This window comes from Cupressus sempervirens, chromosome 11 (genome assembly GCF_028749045.1).
Source record: "Cupressus sempervirens isolate cs-2001-9-10 chromosome 11, ASM2874904v1, whole genome shotgun sequence".
In the NCBI taxonomy this organism is placed as follows: domain Eukaryota; kingdom Viridiplantae; phylum Streptophyta; class Pinopsida; order Cupressales; family Cupressaceae; genus Cupressus; species Cupressus sempervirens.
The window spans coordinates 399,147,072-399,167,213 of record NC_143128.1 but is presented as its reverse complement, the minus strand read 5'-3'; the positions used below and the strand labels follow the sequence as shown (position 1 = coordinate 399,167,213).

At 37.5% G+C, this 20,142-nt stretch overlaps 1 protein-coding gene across 1 annotated transcript in view; it reads left to right on the top strand.

The window, feature by feature from the left end:
* LOC149529866 (Protein kinase superfamily protein) overlaps nt 1-20,142 on the top strand; it is a 169,027-nt gene that overhangs the window by 137,968 nt on the left and 10,917 nt on the right. Inside the window, exon 8 of the mRNA XM_089810115.1 lies at nt 12,452-12,528. Coding sequence (XP_089666241.1) covers nt 12,452-12,528 — 77 coding nt within the window. The remainder of the gene's footprint in view (nt 1-12,451; nt 12,529-20,142) is intronic.

Below are 20,142 nucleotides of genomic sequence, written 5' to 3'. Positions count from 1 at the left end.
AGGCATATGGCATTGATCTCAATGTAGAAGGACTGGAAGATGATGGGCAAAATATGTATAGTAATACATATTTGACCAAATTAAGGAATACTCCTATCAGTTCTGAGCCTTATGTGGATATAGAAGAAGATTTTGATATTATGATGGCTTGAATCATCAAGAGAACTGGAAAATGGCTTGAGTGGACAGCAAAAAAGGGCCGGAGTAAGGGCAAGACTACTCAAGCTTCTCTAGCCGTTGCTACTCCCACTTCTTCTCAGAGTGCCACACCAAGTGTTACAACTACAGCCGCTCAAGGGCCTACTCAATCTGTAGGAGGAGGTGACCAACCCCGGGAAAAAAACATTTCAATAGCTCCAACTTGCCAAGGCAGTCCTCTACTAGTTATTGGAGCCCAAGCTAGTGCCGAAGAAAAGAGGATTGAAGGGCCGAAAGATGGTGTTACTACTCCAGTCTCACCTCCTCATGTTACTGCTCTAGTCTCACCTCCTCATGTTACTGCTCCAGTCTCATCTCCTCACGTTACTTCAACTCCATCTCCTCATCATAGCCTTGGTCCATCTGCAAGCGCTCCCCTTTTGAGGCCAACTGGTTCCCCCATTCAGATAGTAGAGATCGGGGATGAACAGAGCGGTAGTAGCGAGTCCACTGAATCTGATGAAGCTACGAGGAAAACTCAAGAGGAAGAGAGAGCCCCGAGTTCATCTAGGCTTCTTTTTCAAGATCCAAAGAATCCTTTTTCTGTGGCTACAGTGGCAGTGACTCCGGTGAGGAAGAAAATGTTTAGTATAGAGTCACTTGGGGCTGCTTCTAAGGTGATTAATACAGTCCTGGCTAGAAGACACCTTAGAAAGGAAGAGAAAGAGGAAAGAGGAGAGCATCCCTGGAAAAGATACTGTGTCTCAAGCAGTTCGCTCTGGATCTACAATAGTGAAAGCCAAGAAGCAAAAGACTTTATCAATACTTGGGCAAGATCCAGAAACAAGACACTTAACAATGGAGATAGCAAAGCCAAACAAAGCAGGGAGAATTGAAGACATGACACCCGATGATTTCACTTTGCATTCAATTGATCTTGGAGAGGCTAGACATGATACAAAGGTAGGCCTATGGAGATCAAGTAATGAGGTGATAGAAGAACAGTTGGAGAGCCTCAAATTGTCAAAAATCAAGATGAAGGCCGAGATTGAAGAATTGAAAAGATTTATCAGGCAGTTAGTTGTTCCATTGGCAACCATTACTGGTGTGCCTGCTACTGAGAACCCCACAATAGAGGAAGTGCAAGCTTTCATCTCACAGCTTCAGAAAGATAGGCATTTTGGTCAGATTGGAAGAGAATGGATTGAGAAACTCAATGCAGATGGAATTGCTTTGATCGATCAAATTGGAAATGTTATCCTTCGATTGGAAACTGAGAAGGATAATATCATATCTAATCACAACACTTTGGCTACAGAGAAGGCAAGATGTGATGAATGCATTTCTCTCCTGAAAATGGTCATCCAAATGAAGGCAAAAGAGGCAGTTGAAGCAAAGATTTTGAAGAAAGGAACTGAGCCTCTGTTCGAATGGCTTCAAAGCATGCAATTTAAGTTGGAGATGATTCAAGAAGTTGACGAGGGACTCAAAGAAACAGGGGAAAAAGTGAGGAAGACCCAAGACAGAGCATTCGAAGTTATGCGAGGATTACACATTAACCCACAAACCAGTGGGCAAGGGAAAGCTCTCATTGGGGTAGAAGTAATGAAAAACAACTTCTCCACATATCCTAGTCATCCTATGTCGTTGTTTTATTGCATTTACAATCTTGTGAGACAAATTATTTAATGGTATTTATAAACCATTTAAATACATTTGTTATTTCCAAATGCATTAAAAGATCAAACATGACATGTGGAGTTTAGTGCTTTTTAGAATATTATGTTTGACTTATGAGTTATGTCTCCGTTTGAGAACATGTGGAGAGTATATAGGGGTTTAAGGGTCGAATTTGATTTTTTCTTGTCATTTAAGAAGTCTTTATGGTCAATTTGAGCCTTTTAAGGACAGTTAACAATGAGTCATAGGTCTTGTTATGACTTAGTGGGCTTGAGGGATTAATTTGACATTATTTTGGAGGTTTCTATGTCCTTTTTGGGTGGCTATTTTCTGGCATCCGACCCAAGGGTTGTTTTGATGTGTACTAAGTGAGTTTTTGAACTTATATTGTATCCAGTTCTAAGTAGTGACTTGGAGAGACTAAGTTTTTTTGGTTTTTTGGCATTATCTGTCAGTAACTCATTTTCAGTGGAAGATTGAATATATTTTGCAAGTCTTATCTCATTTGTAGAGTTCTTCATCCTCATCTTATTGCAAGTGGCTTTCTTGTGCAAGTTCTTCGCTGTGTCATACAAGTTTTTCAAGTACTAGTTTGTGGAAGTCATCTTTCCTTGTTAGTATTTGTATCGTTCAGACAAGTTAATGAAATATTTATGCATTGGGGTCCATAATAAGTTGTGATTTTCTTTTTTTTCGCATTTGAGACTATCATTCATAGTTGTTTTTTTTTGTTAAGATTAATGTTAGTTCAAGCTTTACGTTTTATGTATTTCCTAGTTTTTAGCATCTTAGTTAATGTTGCCAGTAAAATCTATATTGTAGCCGATGGGTAGAATAGTATCCGAATGGGCGTGTGATGGTTGAGTCACCCCTTTGGGAAGGTATATGTACACCGTCCGGAATGGACTTTGTAAGGATCATCATGATAATCATATCAATAATATCGAATATTGTAGTGTCTTCTACATACATGCAAATAATAAAAGGAATACTTTTGTGTTACATGTTCTTGTCTATTATCTGCATGCATTAATAAATTGTTTACCCTGTATAGTAAACATTTAGCGCCATTGCCTATAAGGACCGGGTGCTATGAATGCCGAACACATTGAATAAAGATAGAAATAAGAATCCACAAGATGACAACATACGTGTGGCACAAGAAATATTAAACCGCACACAGCAAAGCGGCCAGAGGCACAGACTCCAAAAACCCACTAAAGGGTATGGTAGTGGTGTCATAGGAGGTGACCACAGTACCATGGGAGCACTGACGAACGGAGTGCAGTCACCAAGTCGATCAAGGGAGAGGTTGATAGAAGAAGCCTAAGAAAGGCGAAGGGTGATCAAAGGAACAAAGGAAGAATTGGCAAACTAGTGTATGCCAAGGGGGAATTCAGACGGAAGGGAAAGGACCAACACGGCTTGGAGTGTTGAAGGAACACGAGTGTGGGGTGAACTCTTCGTCCCTGAGACACCTGACGAGAAAATATAGTTTGGTTGAAACAACCAAGTCCTTGAGGAAGCCTTCACGCCACTCGAGAACGTAGGTGTCTGTAATGCGGGTGTTCAGAGCGATACGAGAGTACAAAACAATGCGGGTACTGATAGCAATGCTTAACAAAAGAAAGGGTACCAATCACCAATCCAAAGGAAAAGTTATCAAAGTTTGACGGGCATGGCATGGCTGACCCAATCATACACCGCAAAACTTGTGAGACCATTTGGATAGCGAGTGGAGAAAATGACCAGGATGAATGGGCAAGGCTATTTCCAGCCACCTTGCAAGGTGTAGCAATTGATTGGTTTTTGGACACCAATCCGGCAAAGCTAACCACATGGGAAAACATAAAGAAGGAATTTATTACAGAGTTTCAACTTCTATGAGACGACAATGAGATAGTAGTAGAAATCTACACCACAAAACAAAGAAAAAATGAAATAGTTCGTGTATATGCTAGAAAACTAAAAGAATTAGTAAATAAAATGGAAAGTAAGCCAGCAGATGGCTAAAAAAAAGAGTGTTCACAGAAGGACTACGTTGGGAGTTAAAAAGGAAAATGAAGATTGTACTGCCATCGTCATATACTGAAGCATACAATCGAGTGATGGACTTAGAAAGTGAACAAAAAACAAAAAAAAGAAGAAAAGTAGATCATCCGACTCAGATGAATCCTCTTCTGAGGATAGCAGTAGTAATGAAAAGAGTAGTAAGAAGGTCCGAGTCCTCTAGAAGGATATGATCAGGATGATGAAAGAGTTTAAGAATATGCAGAAAGGGAATAGCTAGACCAAAGAAAATGAGCTATGGTACACAAAATGCAAGACAGAAGGTCACACTAAGGGATCCTGTTCGAAGAATCAGTTTTGTGATATCTGCCAAATTGCGGGACATTCTACAAAGGAATGCCCGTTCAATATGAAAACAAGAGGGCATCAACAAGTGCTCCTAACACAGAAGCATCCAAGTCAGGGGGGAACAGAAACATAAACAATGACGTTGCCATCTCGGGTGGGTACAGAAACAACAGAAGGGGACAAAACAACACCACCAACAACAACAACAATAATAATAACAGGTGCCACAGTCGGATTCAGTATGATGCCAACAACTGACCGATGGTTCAATGTTGGGCATGCAACTTGTGGGGCCACTTTGCACGAAGCTGTACAACGACGAACACACCGTAGTTGTTATGTAGATGGTGTGGTCCTAGAGACCATGAAGATGCCAAGTGCCCGAAATCAAAATCAGGAGTGAATTTGATCGGCATCAAATCGAGAATGGACGAAGAGGAAGTCCTGGCAATTACACGTAAATGGGTAAAGTTGTACGCAGACCCAACAAAAGAAAAGAAGAGATTGGAAGAAGCATGGGCGGAAATTGAGAAAGGGATGCGGATAGAGAAATCACAAACAAAGAAGGGGGACACTGCGAGTACCTCAATGAGGAACCTCACAGAACAAAACATCATAAGGCGTATATTACAAATTGAAGTGCCAGTAAAATTAAATGATCTAATCCTCACAATGCCCTAACTATGAACAACACTCACGAACATGGCTTCGGCTGCTAAACTACTAGAAGAACCTTGGAAGGAGAAGGAAAGCGGAACAAGTGTAGCAGACCCAATGCTGCTAGCCCTCACATCAGGAAGGCATCTGATGGTCGTAGAAATGGGTATATTGGGATGATCCTCTCAAACACAATTATGGATGGAGGTTCAGGGGTAAATGTCCTACTAGAAGATACCTATAAGAAGTTGGGACAGCCGATGTTGTGGCCACTCATGTTCCAATTGCTAATTGCAAACCAACATGGCATTAAGCCTTTAGGGATATTGATGGCACAACCTGTAACTATTGGAACACAGTTGTTCTTGCTCAACTTTGTAGTCATCCCACTAAAAAGAAGGGTATATGACACCATTCTTGGACGAGGATGGCTCGTACAAGCAAAGGTTAAACATGACTGGAAGAAGAATACACTATCAATGGAGAGTAGAGGACGAAGATTTATTATTGATTTACACACACAGATGGTGGGAGAAGAAGCCAGATCCTCCGATTCAGAAGGAGAAGACAAAGGCAAGAAGCAAATGGAACCAGATGAGGAAGGAGTCCTACGGTTGGAAGATGGATCGAAGGAAGACCATCTAGATTTGGTGAACGGTCTATTTCACTAGCAGATGGAGGATCATGAACTCTTCCAAAGCTGCAACATACTAATGATAGACGAAGAAAGCAATGGAGACAGATTTCCAAAAGAATTTAGGGAAATAAAAGAAGGGAATGCACAACTGAATGAAACACCTACACATGCATTCAATAAGGAAAAGCCAATAAAATATGAAGAGGCCATAGTACAAACCATGAATTTGGGAGATGATACCGAACCAAAGAACATACTGGTGGGAGATAACTGGAATCTAGTATTAAAAACAATTGCATTTAAAATAGTACGGCCTTTTAGGAAAGCAAAGCAAGTACACTGTATAGACAAGTGTCAAAAGGAATTCCGGCCGTACTGGCACGTATGGAGGAGAGTAGAAGGGAGTACGTTTGCCATAAAACAAGGTTGCACAACCTATCAGGAGCGTAAGTAAGAAAGGAAGGCAGTAAAGAAAAACAAAACGTTGTACGACCTAGGAAGGACATCGTATGATTAGGCAAAAGACGGCAGGAAATCACAGGTGATCCATCGTATGGCCAGACAGGAGAAGATATTGTACATGATACACTGTATGGTTGGAAATCTGCAGGAAGAGACCTGGAGGTGCACCGTACAGTTGGGGAGTTGCAAGAACTTGGAGGTGTATTGTATGGACTTATGACAAACAAATGTAGGGGAAGCCATGTCTAAGCATTGCACCCTATGACAGTCGTATGAACATGATCGTACGACTTAAGGAAAGTAGAAAGGAGGGCATATCGTACAACCATCTAGTGTAGAAGATGCTGTACGGACTTGGAGAATAGGGGAATAAATCAGGATACACCATACGGCCATGGCTGGGAAAGTTGCAGCAAAGGTAAGAGCACTGTACGACCATACGACCAGATTACTTGGAGGTTGGGTGACTGTATGGCGAAGGAGAGAGACCATACAGCGAACTCATACGTACATTGGCAACAGGATAATTATACCGTACGGTAGCAATAGTTGGAGTGGTGAGGCCGTATGGTAGCAAGAAGATGGTACGGCTATGGTAGAAGCAATCCATTGTGTATTCATACATCGTACGATATTGGCAGCAAGGTTGTAAAATAACACAGAAGTCTGAGATCACCGTACAGTCTCTCTTTAAGGGAAGCAGATTGTAGTACACCAGTAAACACAGAGGAAGGGTGATAGGAGGTTCAAAAAAAGTCGACAAATCAAAAGAGTTGAGAATGAATAATGTATGATACTAAAGGGAAGGGAAAGACATAAATTGGTAGTAAAACACAAGTAGTTCGCAAAAAGAGTATGGGATTTGAAGAATATCACAAAAATGGTGTGGTCAATGGACTTTTGTGTGGCTAATTTGGTTCCCGCGGGGGCGTTGCCCCTCGACCTCGCTACTCCCAGTCAGTGCAGTTATCAATCGTGGGAAGTGTGACCAGTTGATGAGACCTGGAGCTGTTGCAGGCATGGAGTGTTTGTATGCTAGAGGTGGAGAGAGCACTGGAGCAAGCCTTTCGAGAAGGGTGCTACGGTTTGAGGCACTCGGAGTAGGTGTTAGACGGGAGGCTATCTTGATGGATGCATAGAGAGCTCGGAGGAGCTAACCATCTAGTTGGAGGCAGTAGAGCAACACTTGGCTTAGCGTACCTAGGAGTGGAAGCAGAGAAGGCGGCACAAGTGGCTATCAAGGTCAGATTGGCTAGGGAGACAATATTGTGTTAGCAGAGGCTACAGATGCAATGCGTTTTTGGAGACTAGTTTGGTGTAGGCACGGGAGGAATGTGAATGTGATGTGACGGAAACAAATCTATCTTGTTATAGTTAGTCAGTTCATGTATTCGGTTTTGTTAATCTGTCTCGGATATTTTGTAATTGTCACCCAGAGATGACTTTTCTTTTGGGGGGGGGGGGGGGGGGGATGATGATGTCGGTAAAATCTATATTGTAGCTGACGGGTAGAATAGTATCCAAACGGGCGCGTGATGGTTGAGCCACTCCTTCGGGAAGGTATATGTACATTGTCCGGAATGGACTTTGTAAGGATCATCATGATAATTATATCAATCATATCAAATATTCTAGTGTCTTCTGCATACATGCGAATAATAAAAGGAATACTTTTCTGTTACATGTTCTTGTCTATTGTCTGCATGCATTAATAAACCGTTTACCCTGTATGGTAAATAGTTAAGTTTTCTCTCTTCCCTTTTCCTGGAAAGTTAAGTAGTTTAAAGTGTGAGCAAGTTAGGAGCCGGCCTTATCCGGAGATTGACTCCATTTATAGGTCACCCACAACTTAGGAGTGTTTCCGTTGTTGTCTTGAAATGTCAAGTTATTGTTGAATTTGGCAAGGGTGTAATTTCAAGTGATAACAATACTAGCAAGGTTCAAATCACACCATGTAAAGTGGACTAGAATCTGATCTGTTTCTTTTTAAAGTCTTGGCATTCAAAGGAGAGGAAAAACATTCAAAGAGGTTTAACCTCCCAACCATGGACCGAGTGTAATCCCCACTCATTCTCAACCGAGAATGGCCCTACCCTGCACACGATAAGGCACGTGCACACCATTTCATCTCCTGAGCATCCTGGTGTTAGAGTTGTCAACTACCTAGCTGACTAGACTGCGAATCCCTCCTGATAGACTATCCATTCGAGTATGAGCTATTCTGACCTCTAGTGATCATAGCAGCACCATTTGCTACTAAAGCTACGCTAACTAGGGATTTCCAAAGGACACTTTGTGGTTGATCACCCACCACTCTTCTTGATAGACAAATATGAGCCTGGTAATCTTCAGCATACAGACCCTTAACATGAAAACAAAACAACATTCATGGACATAGACACATGCCGAGATAAATCATGACACAGTCAATCTCCGCCTATCACATAACAACTTCCAACAGACCTGAATCCTTCATTAACATAGATTAGAACTTTTTGACTTTAGAATATTGCATGCTAGATGAATGTATATCTGTGTGTTCCATTCAGCAGTACAGATTAGCCATGAAAGTCATTGAGAAGTAGTTTTTTAAAATTTGTTCATGAACTGCTCTTTTAGGGCAGTCTATTCCTTCCACCCTTATATTGGAGCACCTTGATTTTTCTGTGAATGGTTATGGCTCGAAAAACTCTTTCCATTGCATGTGAATATGTTAGCGACTTCACCAATCAAGTTGCCCTGTCTTGTCAACGGAATGTTCTTTGTTACCGGCAGACTGCAATCTCTCTCATGAAGTCTGAGAAATGACAAAAATAAAAAATAATCTTCTCGCAATGATTAAATAACACCTCTGAACAACCAATATTCCAAGCGCTCCAGTAAAGACAATTATTTCACCCAAGACTATATTATTTCCAAGGTATGGCTACAGAAATGTTGAATCACAATGAATAATTTCCAGTCAGGGTGATTGCAATCTTGTAAAGTGTTGATAATAATTCAGCAACAAAAACATTTATTTCTTCACAACAATGGTCAAACAAATGAACTTTTCAGGATATATAAAATATATTCCAAACTTTTTATTTGTCCACATGGAATATAATTTTGCTTTTCATGAATAGCCAATAATATTAGTGATCACGACCATCAATAAGTATTTGAAATTCTAAAGATTAGCAATGTAAGCTCCACTAATAACTTTGGCGTTAATGTGAATTAAAGCTCACGACCCTCTATTACTGCAAAATCTCCAGGACAACATTGGCCAGAAACTAGTCCATAAATTCATCTCAAGTGAAATAATCACTGCTTGCACAATCCATTACCTGCATAGCAGCTCCCAAAACCTGTTATCATTCATGCTATGAGGTATTTTTTCTAGATGCTAATGTTTAGATTTCTGGCTTAGTGCTTCTCACACCACTAGTGACGCAGACCCACAAAAGTATACTCCTGCAGAGCTCATATATCGATAGGACTTCAAGATTATTTTCAATATTGAGAAGACAACTATTATTAATGGCACAAGCATTGCAATCCACTCAGCTGGTTGTCCATGATTGCAGATTTTATATGAATGATAACTGTTAACATAAAATGTTCCATCACAAATTTTGACAAGAATCTTCTACTCTTTATGCTTTTTGGATGTCAATACTTTGTTCGAAGTCCTCTTTCAAGTGCAGCAAGGAGTATGATTGCGCTCTTCAACATATCAAGCAAAACTTATGTTCTTTGAGATGGAAACTCTTATCAACAAACTCATGCTCTATAAACCATGTGATCACTTCATTCCTTAGCCCTTTTGAGGTGGTATGCCCACCAATTCAAGCTCACTGTTCGTGATTCCATATTGACATACATTTATGCCAACTCTTTTGCTCTGAAATTATCTCAAAAGCTCTATTTTCTACAAATCTTACAATCTTTGCACCGCATGCAACTACATTTCTTTAAGAAATTGATTAAAATGGTCATGTTATCTGTTTCAGCTTGCAATGCATGCTGGCGTACAGAAGCATTGTCAAGTACTAATTACATTGGCTCTGAGTTTCTGAGAACCTTTTCAACATATTATTTCTATGCTAATGCTGCGGCAGAAGTGTGTTCCTGTGCATAAAGAGGACAAGAGAGGGCAAGAACTTAAATACAAAGAGGTTAATTAACAACAAATATTTTCGCATTATAGAAAGGTTAATTGACCTTTTCATGGAGCTGGGAAAGTTGATTAATCTTTTGCGCATTTGAGAAGAGTTAACTAACTTTTACATTTTGTGGGTTTCCAAAGAGTCAATTAATCTTTCTTTGATTTAGCAAGTTGATGAATTTCAAACATTTGTACAAAATGGGAGAATAATTAAGCACAAATAGCTTTTGGAAGAATACGGCTTTTAAAAAAGTTTAAATTTCAAACTCACGAAGGGAATCATATTAAATTAACTACTTAAAAATATCAAAAATGATTTCATTAAATAATTTGATATTCTCCCTTTCAAAACTTAGTGGTACTTTTGGAAACATATCAATATTTCTCGACTGAAAATGAGTTAAGCCTTGAGATTTGAACTGGAATTTGATGTCACCAACTAGGGTAAATTTGTTTGTTTCAGATTGGGAGTTGTGCAGAAATTGCTGAATTGTTTCAGGTTGGTTGCTGCAGAGTTTTGTAGTGTTTTATAATTACCAGCTAGCTATATTTTCCAGTTGAAACACTACATCTGTATGCTGAAACACTACATCTGTATGCTGGCTGTACAGTCTGAGACAGCAGTTGATGTCAGCAAATTTGGCAGTAAGTTTGTGACAGGAAAAAATATATTGCATTCCATTTTTTATCAGAAACAATCAACAATCACTGTCTGAATTGTAGAAATTATCAATATCGATTCTCATACAAATCATCCCTGGTACAGATTCCTATATTGTCATTTTGTATAAAAATAATAGAATTCAGATTTGTCTCAGATTTGTGCATAATTAGTCTATAGTAATTTTGTCTCAGTTTTAGTCGTGTGAAGTGTATTCATATTATTGAAAAAATACAAAGTAATAAATCAGAAAATATAAAAACACAACAAAATTCAAATATCCCAAAAAGATAGTAAAACTTAGACTCCTTTCAATACACAGGAGAAAGTGAAAAAATATTGTTTAAACCTTCGGATATTGCATTGTGAAATTTATCAGGGATCTTTCACCCCTCTAGATTGTCTGGAACATTCCACAAACTGTCTTCTGAATTTAATTTTCTAGTTGGTCTGAAACATACACTAACATGTACCTTTCTCAATTGTGAATTTTGGTTGACCAATGTAAAGTCCTTCAAGGTTTGAACTGTCAAATGAGCATTGATATTGATTGATATATGCACAATATTTGATCATTCACGCACATGCATATATAGCAATTGATAGACAGAATCACATGGCATGTATGCTGAAGCAAAAATACTGTATATGATTGTGTAGAATTTGGTAATCACATGATAGAAAGGTCTGTCTTGACCAAACATTTAAGTCAAGAAAAGGACACCTCTTAAAGCTACCTTCTTATAATTAAAGCTTTAAGTCAATGTTGCAGAAACATTAAATCTTCAGTCTTCACTTACAATTAAAAAATTTAAGTCTTAAATTCCAGCTATTCACTGTTTAATTTGCTGCTCTAAGAATTAAACACTTGAGAAACTCATTATTGGCCCACGGAAGGATAATGAACAGGGTAGCTAGAAAGTGAGGTATTTCCAATAAGAGAGGCATAAACAGTTATGAAGTTGCAGTGAATATAGGGGCTCGATGCTTGTACAAGGTTTGATGATGATGATCATGCATTCCCTAGTGATTATGGCATCCGGAACTATTTCACAATGTGTCTTATCATTGTTGCTCTTGTTTTAGTTGGAATTCATCCAAATATATCTATACAAAATTGTGTACCTTCGATTCTTCCGATTTCTGAACTGGAAGCTTTAGGTTCTTAGAAAGTATTGCTTGTTACAAATCTCGGTATGGGCATGGAGCAACCTTGTTATTTTAACACTCTAATCTTACCTGTTGATTAGGGTCACCAAGGTAACAAATGCAGCATGGAATTATATACTCATAGGAGTATGATACAACTCATGAATCTACAATGTGAGCACTTCCCATGCAAGGGCCTTATGTATTACTTGATACTGCATGTTATATGGATTATGCTTCTGTTCAAGGTTTTCTGATAGTTAAAAGTACCCTCCCTAGTGGTGTTGACTTCAATGAATATTACAGGATGTAACTTATCATTTCTCGTCATTAATCTTGGAATAGGATTTCACTTGAACTGAACTTGATTCATTTGAGTAAGGATGAGTAATATTTACATTGTTGTAGAATAATATTTCATTTCATTTTTTTATTTGCTAAAAGGAAAATTACATTTATCATCAAGAAAACCAATTTGTATCTATTTTATTATCATTTTTATTGCCATCAGGCTATTAGGATGCCTTTACATTTAATTCTTCATCCCATGCTTTTGTAGATGGCCACAATGAGGCAGAATTTGGAATGTCATGGTGTGCTGGATTTGGAGCATCCTTCTACAATTCTTACTTTGAGGTACACTTGTTTTACTTTTCTCCATTTACTTGGTAAAAAAATGGAAAGAAGTGAATGCTTGCCACAAAAATATCTAGAGAATGATGATGAATGTGCAATAATAATCAAATTACCCTTGATATAGGAGCCAATTCAGAACTCTATATAATACAATGAATAACAGGAATGAATGCATACCTTGATATTGATAAAAATGAGATAAATTGACTTTGACAAATGGCTGCTACCTATAATTTGATGTTGGATTTGACACAAATAAATAGGGAAAACTGTGACATGTGAGTTCTCTGATCGTGTGCCAACTAGGGCCACTTTTGTAATGTGTAAGTGATCTCTGAGTCGATGGATCTAATCTTTGACTTGTGCAAATGTCATTCGACCATGGATTCAATCTTGATATTTTACAACCTTCCATACCAGAAAATGTTTGCATTGTGTGTCTAACCTTGCAATGAAAACCAGTGGTAGTGATCCATCTGGAGCTCCGGTTCGCAAAGATCTCCTTAATCAAGCCGCTGGATCTGATCTAATTGTTTTTGACAAAGTTGGAAGACATTTAAAATGACAATGATGTGGCTATGGAAATTTGTGACAGAAACTTGAACAATTTGTGAAAAGAGTGGTGCAATGACTTAGTGCAAGAGCTAGGGGTTAGGAATTTGATGACAAATAGCCAATGAAGAGTGGTGTTGTGATGGGCAAGAGGTTCTTAGAGGCACAATGCTAGAAATGAGTGGTTCTGAATGGTAAGGAATGATAAGTGATGGTAAGTAATAGATGGATAATGACATAGGGATAACATCCTTTGATTTTTTATGCATGATGTCATGCCCTTACTTGGGTTAAGAGTGGAATTACCTTGTTTAAAGATTGACCATCTTGGCTTAAACAAATTGGTTAGGGAGTCTTAAACAATAAAGTAATTAAATGTAAAGAAGGCTGGCCCATGATTAGTAATGATAGGATGCCTCTCTTGGGAAAGGTCACCGTCTTCATGATTAGTAATGAAGGCTGACCCATGATTTATGAAAGGTCACCTCCTTTCAAGGGAAAAAGGGTTTGTGTGATTGAGTTAAATCTAAGGAATTCAATGAATATTGTGAGATATAATAGCAGATGTAAACTATTAGAATATTATTTAATTACTTTAATGGTCATCTATGTAATATTTGTAGGTCTTTGTAGATAAGATCGTTTTATTAAGTTTCTTATTAGAAACTTTCTATTGTTGTAACCTTGTAAGTTCTGTGTGATGATCTATTTGATCAATTGTTAATACATCAAATAATTTGCCACTTATTAGTAATATGGTATCAAAGCTGGCTTAAACATTTTTCAAAAAAATTCTAATCTCTTTTGAAATTTTTTGTATTAAATTTTTTGAAATTAATTTCTTATGTCTAGGGTTTCCATTCATTTAGGGAATTTGTTCTTAAATTTCTTTCAAATCTGTGTAGGGTTTATGTGGCTCTTTTCTCTGAAATTGACTAGGGTTTTCATCACCATTTTTTTGCACTCCCACGGTTGCTTGCATTTTTTCTTGGTGCTTTTTTTCTTCCATAGATCTGTGATGGTTTTTTTTTTACGTCAACAATTTCTTTAGCAAATTGTTCTTTCTTTTTCTCAAAAACCCCTGTGGGTCTACAACTTACATGAGTTTGAGAACTCTTTTTTCTACCATTTTTTTGTGATGGGCATATTTGACTACCTTCATCATTTCGACCATTCATTCGGTTGTTTAACCATTTTTTTGTGATGGGAATATCTAACTGCCTTCATCATTTTGACCATTCTTACTGTTGTTTATTTAGAGAAAGGGATTTGTTCTGCTATTTTTGAAGGTTTTTCATAGACGACTAGGGTTTCATTCGAAACTCTTTTTTTCCATATTGGATTAAAAATCTAGTTGTAGGTTCCTTGTGGGTTTTTTCAAAACCTCGATTGGGTCGTTGTAAGAATTTTGTGGGTGCGTTAGTTTTTATGTCTCAAATTCCGTATCAGCCAGAATTTTTTATTTTAATTTCAGATTCTTTTTGGGTTTTCAAGATCTTTTCTGGGTCTTTATCATATTTTTCTAGGTCAATTGGAATTTTTTCTTGAATTCAGTGTATTCCATACATTATTTTTTGGAGTCAGTACCTGCATTTGCCTCAGTTTTCTATCAATAGTCTATGGCATCAACGATATGGTCACTTGAACATACACTGTCTTGCTCAACTTGTTTGGGATGATTTAGTACTTGCCTACCTGAAACTCAAACTCAAAATTAGTGAGTTTGTGGATCTTGCTAGGTTGGAAAGCAGCACAGGGCATCGTTCAAGGATGGTGATTCATTGAGAGCCTCTAAGGTACTACAGTTGGTTATGTTGATGTATGTGGTCCAATGAATACTCCTATTACTGGGTACAAGTATTCTTGCTTTTTGTTGATGATTTTAGTTGTAAAATGTGGGTGTACTTTCTTAGAGAGAAATCATATATTTTTACTGTATTTAGAAATTTAAGGTCTTAGTAGAAAAAGAGTTTGGTTTTATTATATCTCTTAGGTTTGACAATGGGGGGGGGGGGGGGGGGGGGGGAAGCTCTATTCTACTACTTTCTTCACTCTTTGTGATATGCATGGCATCAAATGTCAGTTAGCCACAACTCTTTAACAAAATGGTGTTGTAGAATGTTGCAATTGCACCTACAAAAATGGTTAGGTCTATGATGGAACACAAAAATGCTCCTAAGAAATATTGGGTAGAAGAAGTGTTTATTGTGGTCTATCTCCTTAATTAGTCTCACATACTTGTTGTTAAGGGGAAGAATCCTAAGAAAGCTTGGATTGGTCGCAAACCAAATATCAACCAATGGAAAGTTTTTTACTTTTATGCATATGTATGGATTTCAAATGCCGAATGCTCCAAGTTGGATTCCAAGAGTTTGAAGCTTTTGTTTACAGGATACAATGACAACCATATAGCTTACCAGTTGATTGATGTAGACATTAATCATCTTATCTTCAGTCGCGATGTTGTGTTCAATGAAGAATGAGGGCCATTTAATCTTTCCTCATTTGAGTAGAATATTGATGATTAGCCTCTCAAGGCTTCTAATTTGGGCATCTGTTTGCGATTGGGTTCACTTGATGGGAGGGATGATGCAGATTGGGTATTTGGTGATGCACTATAAGAGTTTCCTCTTGATGATGCTAATCTTCCACTTGTCTTGATCCTCTTCTTCATCCAACTCTAGATATTATCCCTCTATTTGATGTTGGCACATCTACTCTCCAACCTAAATGGTAGGCTAAGAACATTAGTGCTTTTTGTCTTGATAAGCTCATTGAGGGTAGATCTTCTAGAAATTTGGGCAAGCAACAAAATATAGTTAACTTTTCTTTCATGACCAACCATCATAGTATTAATGAGCCTCAAACATTTAAAGAGGCAAAAGGGATTCCAGAGTAGGAATAGGCTATGCATGCAGAATACTAGTCTTATGAAGAACACTTGGGTTCTCTCTAATCTTCTTCTAGGGAAGAAGCCCATTAGTTGCAAATGGGTGTATAAGGTCAATGTATCATGCAAATGGCACTTTTGATAAATACAAGGCCAAATTAGTTTCTCAAGGGCTCACATGGCATTAGGGCATTGACTATGAGGAGACTTTCACTCTTATTGTCAAGATGGGTACAACTCGACTTCTCTCAATTGCAGCTCACCTTGGATGTAAAGTCCATTAGATGGATGGCAAAAGAGTGCCTTACTTAATAGTGAGTTGTAGGAAGAAGTCTACATGACGTAGCCACTTGGTTTCAAGGTTGTTGGCAAAGACCTCCAAGTATGTTGTCTTAAGAAAGCACTCTATGGACTCAAATAGGCCTCTCAACTGTGGTACATCAAGATTGATTGGTACTCAATTTCTCATGGGTATTAGCATTGCCCTTATGATAGAAATCTGTATATCAAATGCTCTATTCTCTTTCTTATTGTTTGTGTGGATGACTTGATCATTATTGATAGTTTAGCACATTTGATTGCAAAGATCAAACAAGACCCGTGCAAGGATTTTGATGTGACAGATTTGGGGCCTCTCCATTACTATTTAGGTGTTGAAGTTTGGCAAATTAATGGTAGCGTATTTATTTCTCAATTTAAGTATGCTACAAACTTTCTTGATAGGTTTCAAATGTAGGATTGTAAATTTGCTTTCACGTATGTCTATGGAGAAAGAAAAGTTCTCAACCAAGTCTAATCCTCCTCCTTTTGATGAAACCACTTACAAGTAGCTAGAGGACACTCTCATCTATATCACTACCACTAGATTTGATCTCAAATTCGCAGTGAGTTACATTTCACACTTCATGATAGACCCCAAGGTTGACAATTGGGTAGCAACACAGTGTGTGTTGCATTATGTGAAGGGAACCTTTGATTATGGACTTCTTTATAATAGGTGTCATGATTCCAGACTCGGTGGATTCAAAAATTCAGATTGGGTAGGTTCAGTTGACGACAAGACATCAACCTTTAGATATGTGTTCAATTTGGGATCTGTTGCTTTCACCTTGACTATTAAAAAGCAATGTGCAGTCTTACTTTCCTCCAAAAAAGAAAAGTATTGAAGAGTTATTAAGGAAGCTTGTGAAGCAGTTTGATTTTGTCAGATGCTTGCAAATATGAATTTATCTCAAGTAAGTTTGACTCCCTTGCTCTTTGATAATCAAGAATTTCCAATAGCGGATCATGTTGCTGACATTCTCACCAACCCTCTTGGTCCAGATGAGTTTGCTAAATTTAGGGGGTCAGCTTGGTGTTGTTGATAGATTGACCATTTAGGTAGGGTATTAGAATATTATTTAATGGTCATCTATGTAATATTTGTAAATCTTTGTAGATAAGAACTTTCTTAAGTTTCTTATTAGAAACTATTAATTTTTGTAACCTTGCAAATTATTTATAATGATCTATTCAATCATTTGTTCTCATAAGTCAATTTACTATTACATGAACATGTCCTTAGTTATCTAATGTCCCAAAAAGGGGACATTACATTGAAAGTGCAAATGTAAGAATTGATGAAATATTTCAGGTGCGAGAAAGAACTCTTGAATATGATTCAAATGAGAATACAAACCGAGCAAGCCTAAGTCATAGAATAGTACAAAATCAGAATGCGGACATAAACTATTCTTTGAAATTGAGCGTGGAATTCATCTTCAGATTGAAGAACCTAGAGAAGAACAAAGAACACCAAGTTTTGTTGCTATAAATCATCTTGATTAAGAAATTATTGGAAATGCAAGTAGTGGAGTAATGGAAAGAGGTAGAATGAGGAATGATATATGCTTGATTTCACAATTTGAACCTAAAAATACTGATGAAGTATGTAAAGATAAATAATGGATTAATGCTCTCAAGGAAGAATTGAAACAGATTGAGAAAAACACATGGGAATTGGTTCCTAGACTTAAAGACAAAAATGTTATACGAACTAAATAGGTATTCAGAACGATATGATTGAATGAGGAGAAGTGGTAAGAAATAAAGCGAGACTGGTATGTAAAGGTTACTCACAACAAGAGAGTATTGATTTTGAAGAAACCTTTGCTCTTGTAGCTAGATTATAAGTAGATAGACTATTTTTGGCATATGCAGCTAACAAGAAATTTAAAGTGTATCAAATGAATGTTAAATCAGCTTTCTTGAATGAAGAATTGGAGGAAGAGGTATGCATTGAGCAACTAGATGGATTTCCAGTAACACAACAAGAAGACATGGTATGTAAACTAAAGAAACTTATTGATGGATTGAAGCAAGCTCCAAGAGCTTGGTGTGCGAGGTATGTAAATATCTTTACTAAATCTTTGACTAAGGACACTTTTGAATATCTCTAAGGTATGCTTGGGGTGATGGCCCCTCTTTATGAAGAGTAATTAATGGAGGAATGCATCACTCCAGTGTATTGAGAGCACATCCATTAACCTGGATGTGATGCTTGGTATTGTTCCTTAGGGGAAGTGGTCGCATGGTGCAAATCTAGTTCTAAAGCTCTTATGCAATGATTTTTATATAATAGTGTTTGTTGGCACTTGACATTAATTTTTGGTGCAAAATGGCTTGATCCAATCCAAACACTTTGAAGAGAAATTATTACCTTAGGGGGAGAAGACTTTCTTAAGGAGAGATTGCTTATGATATTGAGATCAGAAATATTGACTCTTTTTCCGTATGTGTCAGAGGAGAGAATCTATGAAAAACCTTTCATCTTGAAAGGTACATGCATGAGAATCTTGAAGACTGTATATGTTGAGGATATTCAAAAAATTGTATTCTGATGATCACTTTTGGATTGATAGTTTTTCACCATATGTTTCCATCAATACCAAACAAGGATATTGTTAGGAATAGAGGATATTGTTGGCACTTAGGAGTGTTGCAGAGATGTATTAATGATAGGGTATGTCATTGATGTTGACATATATTCTTTGGTTCACGACAAACTCATATTTTGTATATCACAGGCTGCTTATCAGTTCAGCGTAGACAATCGTTGACATATTTGGATATGCAAGCTTACATTTCCATAGAAGAATAAGTGTAGACATTGTGTCTATGTTTGTTGTACTTCATGTCATATTCAAGTTGAGTTAGAACATATTTTGTGAAGATTGGAAGAAGATCAGTGTGCAGGAAAATGTAACAGAGTCAGCTGCAAAGTTTTTGCTATATCTTAATGGTGAGCATGAATTAATGCTAATGAGCATGGAAGATGGTAGAAGACGTGTTTGTGTGTGTGTGCTCAAATTTGTGAGTCATTTGGCTTACTTTGGAAAGGTCTTTGATGTGTAATGTGTGATGCATTTTACTGGTAGCTAACTGGGTTATTGTAGCATATGAATTGTCATTGGCAAATGTTATATTCTTATTATAATGTGTGAGACACTTTATGTAATAGTTGTATAGATGCTTATGAAGGCATGTATGCCTTAACATTGTCCAATGCAATTAATTGTACATTGGGGAAGCTTTAATGGGCCAACCTAATTAATTATTTGTATTGTGTATAAAGGAAAGTTGTTTTCCTTGTTTGGATGTATAAAGTGTGATGGGATGATGCGAGCCTTGATGTTGGATTATCAGAGCAAAGCAAAGAAGTTGTTTGGATGTTAGTAGAGTTCAAAGGAAGTGTTTTAGCATGTTAGTTGCAAATCAATCAATTCATGCTTATTGGATATGTTATCGTAAAAGATCCTTCTTGCACTTTTGTCAGAACATTTGAACAATGTCTAGTTCTTTTCAACCTTTAACAAGGTTAGAACCTTCTAGCAAGGGTTCAAGTTTTCCTAACAGGGATCAGTCTTTTAATAGGGATTGTTCTACTAAGTGAACTATATTTGACTCTTAACAAGGTCACATGCTTTAACAAGGAACTCATATATTAGTACACTATCTTGTAGGTGCCATCCCCACCGAGGTTTTCGCTAGTCAACAAAATCATTGTGTTATGGTGTATGAATACTTATTGTTGTGCATCAGTGTTCTAATTGGTTGTGATCAGCTTTATAAGTTTGGATTTAATTATATTTGCTCTAGAGTTGGTTGAATATGGAGTTCAATTTTGGTTGGGC